Below are 21,187 nucleotides of genomic sequence, written 5' to 3'. Positions count from 1 at the left end.
GTCAAAAATCTTAATCTACACGATGAGTTTCAGACATATTTTCTTGTCATCTGGCAATATGTGTTGCTACGCAGTACACACAGAATAAGGCTCTCGTTTTCTCCATAAGTGACGCTCAGATGTATCACTTGTTTTTCGGATTTGACAAAGTTGCACTAACGCAACTGTCGGAACACTTGGAAGAACTTAAGTGCTCGTTCTTAAAGCAGAAATGACATTTAACTTAATAAGTTCGTTCAATCATTACTGAATTACCACAAACCTACGAAACTAATTAATTAATTTTGTCAGAGGAAACTCCTGCACTAGATTTTCCTTGGCTGTATTTAACTTGTTCGTGACGGTCTGTATATCTGTTGACATCCTGAAAGGTCTTGCTTTGAATATCTACTTAAAAATTCAGAAAGGCAGTTTGTGTCGCTCTTTGAAGGCTAATTCAGCTTCGTTACCTGCTTTGAAGTGACACGTACAATTTTCTCTGGATGGCGCTGTTTCCTCTGTAATTTCGTCCTGCCAGCTTTTGTACACAATTCTACTGTAGTTCGACCGCAAATCCAGAAGTTCTGCAGTCTTGCGTTTGTTCTGCTAGTTTTGTCCAGTAAAATGTCACTGTGCTGCATTTAATCCCGAATGGAAGTGAATTCCTTAAATTTCGTTAAAATATTCGTTTATTAAAACTATTTGGTGCTATGCTATACAGTTTCATGTCAGCCAAATCTGCAACGTTGGTAATACATATGCTGTACTATTTTGATCTACCTGTATAGCGAGTAATTACAACATTACCAGTGTCTTTCTTTCAATTTAGTCTATCTCTCACAGAGATATAGTCGATGAATATCGTAAGATGTTATAAATGAAAATGAAATGGAGGTGTTCTGTAGAAAGGTGAATGGCGCGGGCGACAACTTGACAACTACTTAGCGGTTTGTGTGGCAACGGAGATGGCGCAACGGTATCTCTCGTCCTCTGCGTAGGATTCGATGCATTACAGTATGAGGGTATGACAGAACGGGTCAACTGGCATCAGTCGTGTCAAATGCCACACACCAAAGTAAGCTAAGTCGCGCATTTCGCACATGTATAACACTGTAGCAACACTCTGGTTTGTCATCTGTGACGAATCTAAAAGAAATACAATTTCAGACAACCTTCGCTACTGAGCGAAGTATTTTCTCTGATGGAACCCATAACTTATACTAGTCGGTAAATGTTGAGTAAAGACGAAAATAACAATGTCTATGCTCCAAGTGAGCATGGTAGAACCGTTAGCGACGACCAGCAATACCCTTAGGTTGGGGGAGGGGTATAATATTGTCTGCATCTATTATTGTGACTAGTTTCACCAATTACCCATCTTCAAGCACCAGATTTCAACCTAATATTACGCATTCCTCAGCCAAACGTCACTATGCAATATGACTTTCGTGGTTCAAGAAAGTTTGGCATGCCATGTTTGAACGGAATGCTGGACCCAAAATCTGATATAAGCTTCTTATTTTAACGAGCAAGGGGTAACATTGTATATGTGTAACCTACGCATGGGACGAAATACATGCTAATAAGGCAGATACGACTTATGATAACATAATATTGCATATTTTGGTTTACATCGTGGTACTGTTTTAGGTTGGATTAGTTGTGAAGTATACAACAAATACGCTATTATGTAATAGTCGTGAAACATTGGTTACACAAACACATCGGTAGAACGTTGTTGACCCCAGCAGACATCACGCAACCTTTCAACACCACCTCTAGTCTTGACAACGTCACTAGGCTAAAAGTTTCTTCAGGCATACCACAATGAAGAGGATGATCATTGGTATGATTCATCCATAATTCAAAACAATCACACTCATCTTCGTATTAGATTAGGATCAGGGTCATCGTAACGTATATGGGCTGGCCCAAGTGATGATATGAGAAGCACCAAGAAAGCGTCACAGCACCACCTTCAATCTTCACACACAGTGGGTTAAACGCCTCATCAGACCATCGGTGCATTTGACACCTTGTTTGAAAAAGAGGTAAACTGGCTGCTTGTCGTAATGCAGTACACGCCACCAATCACCTACCGTCCAGCTTCTGTGTAGTTTGGCCCATTGAAGACGTAGCTTTGTCCACTGTAAGCGAGGGTCTTTCGCGAGCTAACTGACTGAAAATGTGCGCTGCATGTGGCTGCATTTGCAATTCTCGGTCGAAAACAAGTTGACATGAAACTACATTCGCTGACAGCAGTATTTCCTGAATGATTTGAAACCGATGTCATTTAAAAGGCGTGACTCTCGTCCTTGCCTATTAGAAATTTCTTATGGCCACTCCTCTTACATCGTGTTACATGACTGAGAGTGGTACACCATTCTATATAGATACGTTAGTCAGCCCATGATGATGTCAAAAAATAGGGCAACCTTTTTCGTTGTGCGATAATGGGCAGGTCTGCCATTTAGTTAAAGTTACCACGACATATTGCGCTCACTCCACACATCCGACTGACTCATAGAGACAATTTCACTAACGTAACCAATGTACACCGGTGGAGTATCTGACGAACGTCAGATACCATTTCTACGATCAGAAGCAACCAGTCTGCTCTTATATTTCGTTCGGTACTATTGCGTACTTTCTTTTTTTTTTTTTTGTTGCATCAGTTTTGTAACTGGTTTCATGCGGTGAGCCACGAATTTTTCTCCTGTGAAAATCTTTTGATCTCAGAGCAGCAACTGCAGCTCAGTTATTCGCTGGATGTGTTTCAGTCTCTGTCTTCCCCTGCAGTTTTCTTCTCTATAACTTCCTCAAGTACCATGGAACATTCCCGCCCGGTTGGCCGTGCGGTATAACGCACGGCTTTCCGGGCGGGAAGGACCGCCGCTCCCCGGCACGGATCCGCCCGGCAGATTTGTGTCGAGGTCCGGTGAACCGGCCAGTCTGTGGTTGGTTTATAGGCGGTTTTCCATCTGCCTCGGCAAATGCGGGCTGGTTCCCCTTATTCCGCCTCAGTTACACTATGTCGGCGATTGCTGCGCAAACAATTTCTCCAGGTACTCGTACACCATCACTATTCTTCCTATTAACATAGGGGTTACACTCGTCTGATGGTGACGTTCCCTGGGGGGTCCACCGGAGACCGAACCGCACAATAACCCTGGGTTAGGTGTGGGGCGGCAGAGGGGTGGACTGCGGTAGTCGTCATGGAGTTGTGGACCACTGCAGCTGCGGTGGGGATGGAGCCTCTCCGTCGCTTCTAGGTCCCCGGCTAACAAAAAATAACATAACCATGGAACATATTTTCTGATAGCTTAAAACATGTTCTGTCATCTTGTGGTTTTCATACAATCCCTTTCCCTCCAATTATGCGGAAAACCTCCTCATTCCTTACTGTATCAGTTCACCAAATTTTCAACACTCTTATGTAGTACCACATCTCAAATGCTTCTGTTCTCTTCTGTTACGGTTTTCCCACAATCAATGTCTCCTACCATACAACCCTCTGGTCCAGACGTACATTCGTAGATATTTCCTCGTCAAATTAAGGCCTATGTTTGATACTAGACAGTGGCTGTGAGACAGAAGACAGTGACAGATACAAAGAGGTAATGACAATGAGATGGGCTGTATGTGTGAGTGAGAAAATGCATGTGAGTATGGGTGAGAATAGATATGAGCAACTGACGGTGATGGACTACCAGGTGTGGTCTAGTTACAGTTTAGGGGAGCTTATGTGAGTGATAGGTGAGTTGCATGTTAGGAAGAGCGCTAACATGTTCCCACGCCAGAATTTTAGGGAATATTTTTGAAGTTGCTGAAGCAGTTAGAATGAGGCATCTGGCAGCCTACATTTCAGTCAGTCTTTTAGGCAGGAGCATACTCGCCTTATTTCTGTTACGATTGGAGCACTTTCCCACTGGTCGGAATTATGGACCAAATTTTCTCGATGGATCGATTGCTAGGGCTGACGTCACCTAAATGTGCTTTTTTTCTCCTAAAAATTTGAGATCTGCTTCAGGGGATGGAGTGATATTGCTGCCTCTGTCGCGTAATTTTCGTGTCATGGGACAATTAAGAATGATTCAGGCGCTTAATGAGGCATACTAAAAATCAGTTGGTTGCTCAGCCCGTACCTGAATGGAGTAGATCAGTGTTCAAATGTGTAGTACCAATGCAGGCACTACGAGCTTAAATAAATCCGAAACTAATCCAGCTAGATCGAAGCTAATCACACAATAAATAATTTGCAAATGAGGCCGAAAAATAAACGAGATATAAATTTTTAAAGTAGATTAAAGATTCGGTAACATACGTATATACACGCTATCCTGACACCTGGTAATCAACATTAACGTGGGATGTGTCCACCCTTCGTTTTCATGACGTCTTGACTTGCACTATGTAGTTTTCTCTATATAAAGTCATTTATATTTTTGAGGATTGCACAGAATATAAAATTAAAAAAAACACATTTAAAAGCAATGCATCGATAAAATGAAACGTTGGCGCGTTCCAAAGGCCTTACTTATAAATAAAATGTTAAGGATAGAACTGATAAAATAGAATCCGGGAGTCGAAAATCGTTTTCCTAACAAATGTGAGAATGAGTATTACGCACTGACGCGACATCTGCATATACTGGTTCGGAAAATTATTCTATGCATGAAGATTCGAATAATCTTGTGCATAAATAATATATCTATTGATTTATATAGCTGAATGGCGTCACTTAGTGCTATTTTTGTTTCCAGTGTTACGAGGGTCGTTCAGTAAGTAATGCAGCTTACTTTTTTCTGAAAGCAGGTTGTTTTTATTCAGGATTCCAATAAACCATATTTTTTCCACCACTCTTTTGACAACAAAATCCTATTTTTCAAAAAGTCTTTGTCCAATGCGGTGGCCTTATGCCCCCATATTGGGAGAGCCTGTATGTCCTCTCGGAACCGCTCCACTGGTCAACATCAGAGCCAACGTCTTGCTGCATCAGTGAACTACCGGTCCTCCACTTACTGCTTCCCAAGTAGTGCATCCTTTATTGTGCCAAACAGATCTAAGTCGCAAGGTGCGAGATCAGGGTTTTTGGCTGGATTACGAAGAACAGGCTACTGAAGGTCTGTGGACGAGTATGCCACCACTACCAGCAGAGGTTTCCAATTAAACAGCGAGATGTTTGATTTGGATCTGTCGATTACTTCGAATTAGAGTGTTCGCACGGGCACGTTCCAACATTGCAGGAGTCACAGCCTTGTGCGGTCGACACGTTTGAGCGATCTTGTTACGATGATGGCAGAAGCCTCGCGCCGACGATTCACCGTGCTCTTGGTCACTGCCAGATATCCACAGGCATTCAGCAAGCGCCTGTGAATATCTGCAAGGCTCTGGTTTTCAGCTCAGAACGCGACTCCGTTACAGGAGACTAGGTATAGCGCCGCCAACAACCGGAACATCATGAATCTACAGTGGCTGAAGTGGAGATATTCCACGATGTTCCGCAACAATTTTCACAGTTCTTAAAGCGAAGCTGGTCGAAAAATATGTATCGCGTTACTTATTGAACGCCCGTCCTATATTTAAGAACGTGACTATTATTTTCAAATTGTGTCTGTTAATTCAAAGCAACCTTCATAAGAGAATGAAAGTAATATGAGGCTGCTTTTAGCATGCTTAGTTTTCAAACAGAGGCCTAAATGAAGTTTAGATACCAGTTATTGTCGTTAAATCACATTTGTTTGTAAAAACCTTTGTGTCTGTGTGTGAAATTCCCGCAGAAAGTAAGTCCAAATATCAGTGGACGTAACTATGAAAAGTAAGTTAACTCTTTCATTACCAAAACCTGGAATAATGCCCAAATTACATACTCTGAACTCATGTGTTTGACAAGATCTGTAATATGTGATTATTAATTCACGTTTCGTGCAGCATACCCAACCAGGAAGTTGGAATAATAAGTTTTAGGTGTTTCCGTGATATTATTTGCCTTGAATCCAACGGTAGCAAAGCTGTGGATAGGGTACAATTATGTGAATCAAAATCGTTATAATGTATTAACGGTTCACTTTTAAAACGCACAAACTGCGTGGTTGGTTGCGGGACATGGTGGGGATTGGGGCATGGTGGGAATTAGTATTCGAATCCTCACGCGCCTTGTTGTTGTCGGCCATTTGCTGGTGAAAGTATCAGGGCACAGCGTGTGTGACCGTGTAGCGTTTGTGAAGGCCTGCTATGCGAGCAGCAACACAGCCCAAATGCGGCTCAAACGAAGTTCGCGACCGAGTTCATACTGAAGACAACCGGTGCACGAGTGCTAACAGTCAAGAATTTATTCGCAAGTGTGAATGGGTAGTGTTCGTGGCGACAGTGTTGGCAATGTCAGTCGTCTAAAAAGGATGCAAACGCATGAGAACAACGAGAAGACATGCGCTACGTTTCAAACTAACCCCAGGAAATCGATCAGACGAGCTGCACAACAGGTGGAAATCAACCGAGAGACACTACGATAAGTTGTTGTTGAAGACCTGTAGTTCTTTCCACACAACATTCAAACCCATCAGCCATTAAGCCCCAGGGCCTTGGAACAGTGGTTGTGTTTCGCCAACACTATTGTCGACAGAAATGACGAACAGGACTTTGATGTGAATACGGTTTGGTTTAACAAAGAAGCCCACTTTCATTTGGATGGGTTCGTCAACAATCAAAATTGGCGCATTTGGGTGAACAAGAATCCGCATTTCGCGATCGAGAAGTCTCTTCACTCTCAACATGTGACTGTGTGTTATGCAATGCACAGTCACGGAATAATCGGTGCGATATTCCTTGATGGTATGGTGAACACCGAATGGTAGTTGAAGGTGTTGGATGATTTCATACCCATTTTCAAAGTGACCCTGATTTCGACAAGATGTGGTTCATGCAAGACGGATTTCGACCCCATCGAAGCAGGAGAGAGTTTGATGTGCTGGAGGAGCACTTTAGGGACCGTATGAGCCTCGATTGGCCGGCATATTCTCTGGATCTGAACACATGCGACTCCTTTTTGTGGGGCTATATTACAGACAAGGAGTACAACAGTAACCCAGAAACCTTTGCTGACCTGAAACCAGCAATTCAGGAGGTCATCGACAGCATCAATTTTCTGACAGTTCAGAGGGTCATGCTGAATTTCTCTTTTCGTTTGCGCCACATCCCCACCAATGATGGTAGAAACATCGAACATGTCAGAACCTAAATCGAAATATCTGTATTGACGTCTACATATTGAATAAAGTGTGTGAACGACGTAGTTTGTAACTAATTTCCTTTTCTTTCATATAGTTCAATAACTGTCATCCTGTATATTGGCAGTCGATCAATAATATTCTTCAATATTTCGCTCATTGTTCCTTCTGTTGTTGCATCTCCATTGGGTTTGATGATTATGCTTGCATCATCAACGAACGCAACTGTTTCTGGTTTATCAGTCTAACAGGGAAGATCATTCCTGACAAAAGATTGAAGCACCCGGGAGGAGAGAAGGAAACTAAAGGAAACTTCACGATTTGAGAGGGTATGCGATAATATCTCAGTGATTAGAAAATCGAGCCTAATTTACAAACAACTTGGCCGTAGAAGTCCATTTATCGGTACGACGTTGCACCCCCTTTGGTCGGGATACGTATACTAACATGGTTAGGAAGCGTGTCATAAGGCCGTTTTACCCTATTCTGAACCCACAAACTGTTGTAACTGGTGTTTCATATCTGGATACGTGCACTGGGACGGAGTTTGACCGAGATAGACCCACAGACGTTCTATCGAGTGGAATCTGGGAACCTCGCTGCCCATGGGCGTCGCTCAACATTACGCATTTAGTTCGTAAAGCCGCGTCCCGTCTGGGAAAGCATTGTCCTGCTGAAAAATGTGTTACCACATGAGAGGTAATACATGCGGACCCAGGATGTCCGTGACGTACTGTTGCGCCACCAGATCTCTCTTCATTCCACCAACTGCGACCTGAAGTAATGCCCGAAAGCTACATACACATTATAATGCAAGGAGTAACACCGCTGCGCCTCTCCAAATCATTGAAAGAACAGTATCTCTCCCCGCCACACCCATCGAAGATGGCGATGCGGCGTAGCGCAAACCACAGCTCCTTAGTGAACACAATGCTACGATACTCGTAGTAGTCCATGCTTCGAGAACACGGCTACATTGTGACCATATCCATTCGTGTTGTGGTGTTAGCTGCAGTCTTCCCTTGTGATGGTAATTCCCCACTCCGGCTGCTGTTACTTTCTGACCAATGGTGGAGCATGACGCAAAATTTTTCAGGGCGTCCATAACTTGTTCTCCGACGGCAGCTTCGGATGTGAAAGGGTTACAATATTCTCGGTCCACTGCCACTTCCGAATGACCAACAGATTCACATCCATTTCATTATTCAACCAGTTGATTAAATGTGGATCCCCAACTTTAGCAGATGCTGATATCCTGTCCCACACGAGCATGTGGCATCCTCGTATCCTCTCCAGTGATCACTCAACACCTGACACTATTCACGCCCATTCTACGTGCTAGGAGAGCTGGGAATAACACTTAGCACGAGCAATACTAAGGCGCTGTGGTGACACTTGTACCTGTTACAGAGAATTGCAGTTCTTCTCATTTACATGACTTTCGGTGGTGTGTGCGAGTACAAAGCTACAGTGACATCCGACCCTGTCTTCTGACTGCTTCACTGTTTCTGTCAGGCAGCGTGTAGTCATCCTGTCTGCTATATTTCACACAAGGACAAGCAACTCTGAGTCTTTTCTCTTTCCCTCAGCAGACGTGGAAGTGTAGCACATGTAATTTGAAACCATCGTAGAGTTTCCGGACATGAGTTCCTATTCAGAATTATTTGTACTCACTGTCATCTACAAATAGTAGAAGCTTGTAACGGGAGTTTTCGAACATCATGTACATCATGAAGAACAAATGTGGTCCCTGAATTGAACCCTGTGGAACACCGTTACTAGTTCGTTCCTATTCAGAAAGTTTATTCTAGACTGATACGAATTTCTCGCCATTGATCCTTGGTAATGTAGTTAAAAATCGTTCAAGTGACGTATGTATCGTGTAACTATCTTAACAGCTGACTGACTTCTGCAGGAGAAGTTCAAGCGCGAGTTCCGGCAGCGCTTCCCGTGGAAGAAGAGTGCGTGCTCAGCTTCGCCCGTCACAGAGACGGAAGACCTGGACGGCTGCGGGGGCGGCAGCGGTGGCGGTGGCGGCGGCGGTGGGGGCGCGCTGTGCTCCACACGCAGCTCTCTGCGTGTCCCGAACTGCACCCCGGGCGGCTACGACTGGAGGCGTGCGTACAGCGCCGCCCCCGTGCGGCAGCAGCCCTCGGCCAGTCAGCACGACGCAGGTGCGAACTCACTCTGCCCAGGCAGTACAACGCGCCTATTTATCATTCATAAACATCAGCTAACTGACACAATTTATCTGAAGCACAGGTACTTCGCGTCTTGGTTGCCACAGAATGCAGAATTACCCAACAGTATTAAAGAAACACAAAATGCATATATCACCTATTTACGAACACGAACAAATGAAATCTGGGAAATATACAGGGTGTTTCACAGTTCATGTCACACACCTCTAGATTTTGTAGAGGGGACCCAGTACATAATGTTTTACATAGGAACTCTTGTATGGAAACTTCATCCCAAAATCAGTACGGAGGGTCACAGAGACGCTGGCGCCTGTAAATGTATATATAGGGGGAGTCAGAAGCAAAGGCACATGCTTTGAGGAGTGATATTAGTGGTGATTCTAAACAAAAAAAAAATTTCTAATGAATATATGACCTTTCGTTAACCGTTTCCGGGTAAACCAATGAAATGTACTAGGAACGGGAAACATGTAGCGTCGTCCTTACTAACTGTGTCACTACACAGTTCACTTGCGCATGTGGCAGTTGTTTATCTCAAGTCTCAGTCCGACAGTGCTTGTCGTAGTGTACGGTACTACAGTGCTACCACGTGAACATCGAATACAGTTTTGTGCAGTGAAACTGCCACGGATCTTCACACATGCAGAGTATGCTGACTTTGTGTTTGTCTATGGTTTGTCCAATGCCAATTCCAGAGCTGCTGTGCGAGAATACAAACAACGATTTCCGAATCGCACAGTGCCAGATTGCAGGGTTTGTAGCACGGTGTTTCACTGATTGCGTGAGCGTGGTACGCTTCCCAGCGTTAATGTTGCCCCTGAACGTCCGCTACAGCAAACTCTTAATGAAGTTGAGAACATTCTTCAAGTAGTGGAACGCAACCATACTAGTAGTTCTAGAAGAATTGCTACCCAACTCGGTATTCTTCAAACACGCGAGATACGCACACGAGCACGGTCTGTATGCCTTTAATTGGCAGAGTGTACATCTGCATGAAGGAGATGCTGCCAAACGGCTAGAATTCTATAAGTGGATCATTGCCAATGATAGATTAATTCCACGTATTCTGTTCACTGATGAGTCAACATTTACCCGCAACGGAATTAACAACACGCGCAACTCTCATGTATGGGGAAATGAAAATGTGCATGCTACTGTGGAATCGAATTTTCAACGACGTTTCTCAATCAACGTATGGTGCGGTATTATTGATGATCAACTCATTGGACCAGTTGTTTTAGATAACCGTCTTATTGGAACACGAAATCTTGAGTTTCTGTTTGAACATCTTCTGTGAGGAAACGTTCACAATTAAACAAACCATAACAGTATCTTAATTTACCGTCACGTGCACCTGTCCCGTTCCTAGCTGTTTTCATTGGTTTGCCCGGATACGGTTAAGAAAAGAGCATTTGTTCATTAGAAGTTTTTTGTTCAGAATCACCAGTAGTATCACCCGTCAATGAATGTACCGTTCCTCCTGACTCACACTGTATACACAGGGTGTCTCTCATGATGATGTTAAAACTTTCAAGAATGACAGAGGAGGATAGATGTATCAATTTGAGATACGGGTCACTGGCTCGGAAAGGAAGGAGTCGAAAATTACAAGCGAAACCCTTTCTGATGTATCTGAGTGTGGAATACATATACCGGTGCTGGTGTTCTCACGAATGTAGGGTTTGCAGCTTCCAGTGGTGGTAGTATTAGCCAAGACACAAAAAAATGTCAAGTAAACATGGACTCTAAAATGCCTACCCCAGGAGCTACGAGCACTTACCCATCTTCGCTAGGGTGAAATACACCTCCTCTATTGAACAAGTACTCATAACGCTTAAGGTATGCATTTTAGAGTCTACGTTTACTAAATATTTATTCTTGTCTTGGTCTATACTACCACCTCCGTAAGTTGAATACCCAATAATCTTAGCAACAACAGTACCGGTACATGTATTCAGCTGTCAGACGTATCAGCATGGTTTTCGCTTATAACTTCCTACTCGTTCGTTTCTGATACAGACACCCTTATCTCAAATTGCTACAGTTATCCTTCTCCGTCATCCTTGAAAGTTTTTGGCGTCACAATGAAGTCACCTTCTGTATATGCACATTTACAGGCGCCGGCATCTATAGATCTGGCCATCCATAGCGTCGTTGGATACGTTTCCGGAGATGGGTTTCTACGTAAAATTTGGTCTGCGCAGTCCCCAGTACAACCTCTACAAGGCTTCAGAAAGCCATTAATGATAATATATATATAGTAAGACAAATTATTGAGAAACTTCGAAAGTTTGGTTTATAAACGCTTTTAACATTTATTGATTACGAGATGGTCTTTAAGGGAAAAAGGCCACTTTTGTGGAAAATATTGGAAGTAAAAGAATTTCCTAAACACCTTGTTAATGCCATAAAGAGTCTACATGTAATTAGAAAAATAGTTATAAGTTCAGGATGGAAAATGTCCGAGGATATTTTAATAAATCAAGGTGTTCGACAAGGGGACAGTTATTGCGCATTTTATTTAATTTGTACACTGGCGACACAGTTATGAGGTGGAAAGATAAAATACAGTTCGGTATTAGAATAGGTCCAGCGGAACCTTAAATTATTTCTTATCCGCTGGTGACCATATCATTGTAAAGGAAACAGAAGATAATTTGTGAAGAGCAGTATACAGAATGATTCAAAACGCAATGTATTACAACTTAACTATATCTTCAAATATGACAAAGACAGCGGATTTCCAATGAAGGAATCCAGTCAGGCCGAAAATAATAATAAATTAGAAAACTCTAAAACAAATATCCCACTTTAGTTATCTAGGATGTGATACATTGTTTAACGTCACAAAGGCATTGAGAAGAAGATTAATAAATAACAAGCTATCTGCAGAAAAATTGGAAGAACTTTTGCAAGAAAAACAAGAAAGGAAACACAATGAAATTCTATAACAGTGTGGCTGTCCCTATCTTTATATATAGTTCTGAATCATGGACAGTAATAAAAAAAAAAGAAAAATCACGAATACAGGAAGCAGAGATGAAGTTCATGAGATATGTAAGGAGCTGTAATATAATGGATGAAATAAGTAATGAAATAAGAAGATAAGATTTAAAAATCTTTACAAGCAATGACAAGACAGGAGAGAATAGAACGGCATGAAATGATCATGTTGATAGTGTTGTGACGTAACAAGACTGTTAGGCCACACTGAAGTAGCCGAAAGAAAGGCACGCGTACACACACGCCGACTGGCGTCAAGTCTGGAACAAGATACGTTATGACTGCTATCAAGAAAATACGTAGCTTTGGAATATACTTAACTTTATTTATTCCTTGTGATACATCTCTCTTGGCTATACAAATGAGACTCGTAAGATACATGCACTGTTACAATTGGCGCCTTGCTAGGTCGTAGCCATGGACTTAGCAGAAGGCTATTCTAACTGACTCTCGGCAAATGAGAGGAAGGCTTTGTCCGTATTGTCGCTAGCAATGTCGTCCGTACAACTGGGGCGAGTGCTCTATCGTATATCGAGACCTGCCTTGTGGTGGCGCTAGGTCTGCGATCACACAGTGGCGACACGCGGGTCCGACATGTACTAAATGGACCGCGGCCGATTTAAGCTACCACCTAGCAAGTGTGGTGTCTGGCGGTGACACCACAGATAGAACGGTGGAAAATAGATTGCCAAAGAAGATAATACATTATTGGCCGACTGGAAAAAGAGAACTAGGTTGACCTCGTTAGACATGGAAGGTGGAACTGGCGACTCCATCTCCTGATCCTTGGAAGGAGATGATGATGATGATGATGATGTGATTGCTGTGTCGCCATCAATTCCGATCGATCCCAGTAGCTAAGCAGGCGTAGTTTCAGTGACACATAAATATAAATTAAATGAGAGCAAAGAGCGGAAATCTAAATAAAGAGTGACAGGACATAGGCAGCGCATAACACATAATACATTATGTAACACGCTAATATACAAGGTGTCTATTGTGAGACTTTCGGTAGTTGAGCCAGTGTAGATGCAAAACTGTTTATCGTGCTGGTACCCGACGTCATGGGAATGATATTCAGACTGTGCGCTGCAGGATTTGTGTTGTTAGCATTAGGACTTACCGTTAGATGCCGTTATTGGTACTTTGCCATAGGTTTGAAACACAGCATCAGTGTGCATTACAGTTGGAGAGAGTCAAGGTGAGTCTCGAGAAGATATGCAGGATTTTATTCGTAAAGCTGTTTTATAATAACAGGAGCAATAGTGCTGCGGCACGTTGCGAGTATCGACACATTAGGAATACGGAGAGATCTTTCCGCACCAGGATTGAAGAAAAATTCGAAATAACTTGGCGATTTGGTAATTGCTCCTGGGACGGGCCAACAGCTAATTGTGCCACAAATTGTTGAAGCAGTTACCGCTGCCATGGCTGATAGTGCTGGACGCAGTGTGACATAGCTGAGTATGCTGGACGCAATGTGTTACCTTCGAGCTGTGTCACAACCGCTGAACATTTCATGGTCCACGGTTTTTTCGGGCAGCAGTAGAGCAACCTCAAGTGCGGTTCCAGGCTGTCGTGGATGCGGATGGTCGTCACACTTGAGTAACGTTCGCAACCTGGAACGTAAACGTGATACACAATCAACAAGTGTTACCCTTTCATGTCGAAATCAAAACAGAATGAAACAACAAGTTTGCTGTTACCAGTCATTGTTTATTTACCTCCATGAGGCGTTTCGAAGGTTGAAACCTCCGTCATCAGGTGGTTTCACGTTTGTTAGGATGTGTTTCTTGTGTTATGATTTGGGGGGAACCTTGTGACACTGTCTAGTGCAGAAACAAAACACTACTCCCGAACAAGTTTTTTTCTTGTCCTTTTTTTACCAGAAACTAAATGTACATCTAACAGTGAAAATAAAACAAGTGAAACAGGATATCTCCAGTGGTGACCGGTTCCTTTCAGTTGCACGTATTTTGTAAACAAGAATGGCTTCTAAAAACTATTAGGTGAAAAGAACATATAGCAAAAGAGAAACATTATCATCCATAATAAAAATATTGTTATTTCGGAATAACTTTTAAAGGAGTGTGGAGATCTTTGTTTGAGGTAATGATTGCAACATGCGCTGGAACAAACATTTCATGTGGTCTACAAATCCGATTATGTCAAGTTTATACAGCTTAAATTTTATACTCGTTTATAGAACCCGGTGACAGGTTGCAAACTTTAAGTACAATATTTATGTCTCCAGTAGCTGCAAAATTATACATAAATGACAGATAACTGTTTCGGTTGGGATTCAGTGATAGGTATGTAAGGCTGGGGGCAGAAGGAGAGAAAGCGAAAGGGAAAGAGAGATAGATATATAAATAGGGAGAGAGAGAAAGAGAGAGAGAGTAGTGGAAGGGGTGACTGGATTACAGCAAACTGTCGAAAGCATGGAGTCTTAAGGTTATATTTGTTATAGGTAATAATTAACAAAAGATTGTACTAATAAGTTGGATGGTGCTTTAAAATATGCAGATAGATGCACAATTTGTGCTGTTACTTGACGAACATTTAGTTTCAAGCTGGGTATACATTTGGGGATTGTCATGGTACCATAATTAAATATTTATGGTAAGTATGAAGATTTGCGTGTGTGTGTGCGTGTGTGTGTGTGTGTGTGTGTGTGTGTGTGGGTGTGGGTGTGTGTCCGTGCACTGCAAATTTAACGATGTAGCCTGTCGCTGAAAACAGAAGCAATGATATTGCAATTGTTGTGATTTTTGTCATTACGTTCGATTCTGGTTGTTTTCTCTGGTGTTTGTATATTTGGAGAGTTTCAAGGATGTCTAGTTTTTTGCCTTTAGGTTGGATGTGTAGGATGCTGATACTTGTGATGTTAATGTGGTGTTTTCTTTCATGTGGGTGGGTAGGCTGTTGCTGATGTATGGTAGTTTTTGTTCTTTAGTTATGACATGTGTGCTTTGAATCTAGTCTCAAATGATCTACCTTTGTGGTCTATCTAGGAACTGTCATCATCCAAACATTGAATTTTCTACAAACCTGTATGATGAAATGAATTTCGTGTGTTGCTGTTGTGAAGTGAGTTCTGCCCAATTTTGTTGTCTGTGGTAGAGGATTAGTTTATGCCTTTGGTTTGAAGACGTTGGCAATCTGATATGAAATACTGCCACGAAAGGGGGTTGTATCGAAGGCGTTATTTTCTTTTTGTCTTTTGTGATGTGATTGCTTTGCCACTGTTGAGTGTTTTAGGGTGCCTACTATGTAGCTGTTGCAACCTTTGTAACAGGTGCTTGTTTTATTATTTCTATTTGTTGTTCACATTTATCTTCAGAGAGAGGTAGTTGGATAGCTCTATTGATCATGCGTGAACAGGAATGCCGTCATTTTGTGGGCTGTGGGAGACACTGTGGATGGTAGTACGTGTTGCGGTAATCGTCCAATATATTTCAAATGGATGTCTATTATTTTTTATTCTAATGATAAGTTCTAAAACGTTTATACTGTTACCTGCTTGGAATTCAACTGTGAATTTTATATTTTCATGGGCGTTGTTGAGTAACTGGTTCAACTCGCTAGCGTCATATTTTGTGCCATTGATTAAAATGATAGTAACATCTACGTAACTGTAGTAGAACATGATGTATTTGAGGAGGTGGTGATTGGAAATTAGGACTTTGTCTTCTAAATTGTTTGTAAATATTTCACCTAACAGTCCGGAAAGATTTGAGACAATTGCTAGGCCATCTGTTTGTTTGTAGAGTTTATTGTTGAATTTGAAATAGTTGTATGAAAATGTGAATCCGAGCAGCTCCACTAGTTCAGTAATGTGAGTGAATGAGAATTTTTTGTGCTTTTGTAGGCTGGCATTAATTATCTGCTGTGTGGGATCTATTGGCACAGGAGAATAAATGTTTTCTATTTCAAATGAGGCCAGTGTGGCTCCACCAGGAAATTTTATCTTTTTGACACGTTGTGTAAATGCTGCTGCGTTTCAAGTGTCATGTTGTTATTGAACGTGTATGGTTCTTTGAGAATTTTGAAAAGCTTTGTGTTGAGTTTGAATATTGGGCTGTTCTTACAGTTGACTATAGGCCTGATGGGGGTCACATTCTCGTGATTCTATATTGATTTATTCTGTACTCCTTATCCGCATGTCCTTGCAAATGTTTCCACAACGTCTCATGCTTCTGTGACCACTCCTTTCTTACTGGGCCTCTTAAATATCGACAGTTTACTTGTAACAGCCCTGAACACAAAGTGAACATTTTATTAACCTAAACTCTACAGAATACTGATACACTGCCCTACTCCCTCCTCTCCAGAGCAACAGACTATCTCTAATAATCCGTGTTGCATGAAACATGGCCGTTGTGTATATAAATAGAACGGGAGAAGGTCGACAGCACTTTCTCATGCTTCGTCAGCAAAAATCCATCGACACGGTGCAAACATACTTACCAGAGTGGTTTGCGCCGGCTGTCAAACCGAAAATTTTTTTTCGCGCTACAGAGTTACAGTCCTATGGCCACGTCACACCGACTCTATACATGAACAGATATACAGGTAGCGCCAAACACTACACGGAAATGGACACCTTCTTTCAGCCTGAAAGGGAAATGTGTACTGGATGTTCCCCCTCACACATGCAGAGAGGTACATTCAAACATCTGTAAAATTCAGAAATGCCATGAAAAAGTAAACTAGGAACTTAAAAACTCTACCCTTGAAATGCTTGCACACATTGTGAAATTAAAGTGATGGTACTTGTAACTCTAGGCGCTTCAGTCCGGAACCGCGCGACTGCTACGGTCGCAGGTTCGGATCCTGCCTCGGGCATGGATGTGTGTGATGTCCTTAGGTTGGTTAGGTTTAAGTAGTTCTAAGTTCTAGGGGACTAATGACCTCAGATGTTAAGTCCCATAGTTCTCAGAGAAAAAAGCCACTTATATCTCTCGTCAGCTTCATCACGTGAATTGTTTCACAACAACTTCAGTACCTCATGTACGTTCATAATGTGACTACTTTTGTGTTGATACATAGATCAGCTAGGGAGCCTATAGTAACCTGTCATAGAAAGGAAACGCACACCATTGGGAACAGTCACAGACTGGGAATGTCACAAAAGACAAATAGTTAACAAAAAACAGAAATAGCACAAATCATGGCTACATGGGCACGACACCTTTCAATCCGCTTCGCTCCTGACAGAAGCAGAAATGTTTCGAAGTCAGCGCTGTCTAGTTCTTCTTATCATCCGTAATAGACTAAGGACAATGATTAGGAAACCAAGTAACTTTTTAAACAGTTCTTCCAGCTATTCTCGCAATTCAATTGCCGAATGTCTTTATTGTGACCTAGATTTTTGTTCATTTAGAACACCTTTTGACTTATTCTCCCCTGTAATAAATTTCTTGCTTATTGGCACTAATATCGTCCAAACTTTGATAAACTTTGCAAAGTCAATAGAGGAGCTCATTACTAAAATAATTTAAACTTAAAACTCTGATATTTAACTTTTTTATGTTGCAGAAATGCGCTACACATTCCTACAAGAAGATGCAACCCACCAAACTGCATTATTTTCCATATTAAAGTGAAAGTTAAAATAAGTAGGTTTTAATCAAAATATCAAAACAGCTTTAAAATTTGTTTTAATTTTGTAAGAGTCTTATGTACCGACAGTTTTTACTTCAAATATGTCATAAGATTGCCTGGTCAGCCTAAAGCAACAAAGAAGTCACGTGACTAATCACAAATGCTCATATGTCCGTCCTTGTCATATGTATTAACTGTCTGATCTTTCAGTGTTGGACTTTGTTTTAGTTATATTACGAAGTGACGCACCAGACAGAACGACAAAATTACGAAACTCACCGCCCCCAGCGGAAAAGCTGAATGCGATAAATACTATTGCTCTTAGCAGTATTTGGGGACCGCTTTCTCTTTCAAATGTACGTCAGCAGCGTCTTGCTGCTGATCTCTGAATCTGCGATAAATCTGGAACAGTTCCATGAATGACAAAGGTGAGTTTATAGTGAAAAATTAAAGTTCAGCAAAGTCATGCGTTCCTTCAAACCAAAGGGGTGCATACACAAGATGACACAAATAAGGTATCCAAAACGCAAAACTTAATTACTAACCAAATATTTTTTAAATTATAGAGCGCAGCAATCAGTCGTCCTTTTTTGTAGGTTTTATTTGGCAAATCCAGATTTCGTCTAGTGCCCAGCCGTTATCCATGCACTATATTCTAATCTCGATACATGTCAGTTCCCTGTTGTTTGGGCGTCCGAACAACAGGGAACTGACATGTATCGAGACTAGAATATAGTGGAATTAGTCCAATGATAATTGCTAGGCACTAGCCAAAATCTGGATTTGCCAAATAGAGCCTACAAAAAAGAGGACGATTGATTACTGCACTCTAAAGTTTATAAATAATATCAGTCGCTGAGTGCATCAGCTTTCCTAATTGAAGGTAACCTGATAACAAAATATTATACACACGATAAAGTAATCTCACCCTTTGAATTTCGCTAACCCTCCAATAAAAGGGGAAAAACATTACATGAAAAATAATAACGAAGATTGAAAGGAAAGCAAGAAAACGCACAATAATCGACCTTAGCCCAGAATGCCGAAGCCTAAAATATACCCAACCTAAAGCTGACACCCTAACATTAAACAAGCAATTAAGAAGAAACCAAAATCAGCAACAGAATTCACCAACGCAAATTACGCTCTGCTGGGCGCAATGATTGAGGTTCATGATTTCTATGGAAATAAATATGAAATCAGTCTCTATTCTGGATTTTTGATACGACGTATTGTACCTTTAACATGCTTCCGAGTGACTACAGGCCTGTCATCTGATGGAAATATTAGAGTAACATTATACCATAGGTCAAGTGTAGTTACACGCTGTGCAGATGGTGCTGGCGTAAACGATGGAAATTTAGTAGTCATTAACGAAAGTTTTATGAAATGGAAAAGTTGCTATGTTTTGCTTGTATACAGCGCACTAAATCGTGAATCTATAACAAATTCGTTCGTATAATGTATGTTATGAGGTATTACATAGAAATATATACAGTATGAAAATGCACTTGGGTTTACACTAATTCACAGAAGGTAAACACTGTATGTAATTAGAAAGAATACGAATATGAAAATTACACACTTTACACGACAACCTCTGGCCTGAGATGCATTCTTCTACAGTATAAACATTAGAAGCACCTATAATGTATTTCAGCGGATCTTACTGACTTCGGGAGTGTTCTATTATTGACAATGTTCATTTAATCTAAAACGATTTAAAAGTTATGCAGAAGATAAACAAATAGAGTGAGATATTTGCTATGTAATTAAAAAGTGAATGATTTGCAGAATGCTGTAATTGTTACGTGACTAGGAGAATGTAACTGACACAGGAGGACGCAGATGTCTTATTATAGTCACTTTTGGTGTTTTGTTGCCTGGATGTCTTGAAAATTCTGAAAGAAATAGTTCTGCATAGATTCAAATTGATCATTAAGGTTTTATTAGATGATCATAGCTTTTGAATGTAAATTTCTAATTGTACAGGGAGATCCATCAGCAACCCTTTCTCAGCAATCTGTAGCACCAACAGAGATCTCATGATGAGCTGCAGGTGATGCAAAGTGGCATTTATCTCTAAGTCTTTGAGTCGAAGGACAGTCATACGCTCTTTTTAGTGGGTTGCAAAATTGTTTCCTTGTTTGTCCTATATAGAGGCAAGAACTGGAGCATGTGAACAGGCCAGTATTTTGCTGTAACTGATCAGTAGACTTACTACTTTGAACAATTTTGTTTTCTAGTTTATTGTCTGTGTGGAAGAAGAATTTTATCTTACGTGGTAGAAAAGATTTGCAAGCTTGTATAACCAGAAATAGGAGTGTGGCAAATTTTCGCGTTTCTTCCTTAACTTATATTGGTGTTGATGGTTGCTTAAGCTTACTTTCGACGAGTGTGCCTATGAAGGAAGTATTATATCCATTATTTTGTTTTTAGATTTGAGTTTTCTTTGCATGTATCTGCTTTGCTGATGAGGATGCAGAACACTCAATTTAACCAAAACCTAAAGAAACTAGTTTTAAGTTGGTTCATGAGGTGGCTTGAGGTTTTGTTAATGGCAACAGCAGTGGTAGTGGGTTTTCTATATATGTTGAAAGTATGTTATTGTGACTGTAAATAGTCATATTAATTAAACTAATTCAATCTCTCGCCTGATGTTCACCTGAGAATCTGATATTTCGGTGCATTATATTCATTTTATCTTCTATGTTATTTGGTTCTTCTGTTGATGCATCAATTGTGTCATCTATACATTTATAAAAGTAATGAAAACACAATAACTGTGAAATTAAAAAAAACAGTAAAATTAAATTTTCCAATTTTAATACACAGGTCCTTCAACGACCTCTCCGTTGTTGAAAATTGTGATATTTTAGTATCTTAACTTGGCCAACCCAGACATTCTTGTTAGCACAAGACTATAGTGATTACAACTGGCACAATTTCCTGTGACTGTCATTTCCAAAAACATGATGCAGCTAGCAACACTGGACTGCTGGCGACGCTGCATACACTGGCTCCACGAAGCGAAAGCACCATCCACTGCTGTAGACAGCAAAAATGCCCCATGCTGACAGCAAGCTGTCCTCAACCACGACTGCAAATCCACCAGGCTGCCTAGCTGCTTTGCTCCACGACTTACTGCTCTGCCACATCCAGCCAGCTGCT

General features: G+C 41.2%; 1 protein-coding gene across 3 annotated transcripts in view; it reads left to right on the top strand.

Annotated features, from left to right (window-relative positions):
• The window catches only part of LOC124545370 (prolactin-releasing peptide receptor-like), an 835,248-nt gene that overhangs the window by 794,282 nt on the left and 19,779 nt on the right, over positions 1–21,187 (top strand). For all 3 annotated transcript variants that reach the window (XR_006967612.1, XM_047124280.1, XM_047124281.1), the window contains one exon: positions 9,121–9,379. Coding sequence is in view for 2 of the 3 variants with exons in the window: in XM_047124280.1 (XP_046980236.1) it covers positions 9,121–9,379 (259 nt within the window). In the remaining variant the exon portion in view is untranslated. The remainder of the gene's footprint in view (positions 1–9,120; positions 9,380–21,187) is intronic.

This window comes from Schistocerca americana, chromosome 8, assembly GCF_021461395.2.
Source record: "Schistocerca americana isolate TAMUIC-IGC-003095 chromosome 8, iqSchAmer2.1, whole genome shotgun sequence".
Taxonomy (NCBI): domain Eukaryota; kingdom Metazoa; phylum Arthropoda; class Insecta; order Orthoptera; family Acrididae; genus Schistocerca; species Schistocerca americana.
This window is presented reverse-complemented; position numbering and strand designations above follow the sequence as displayed.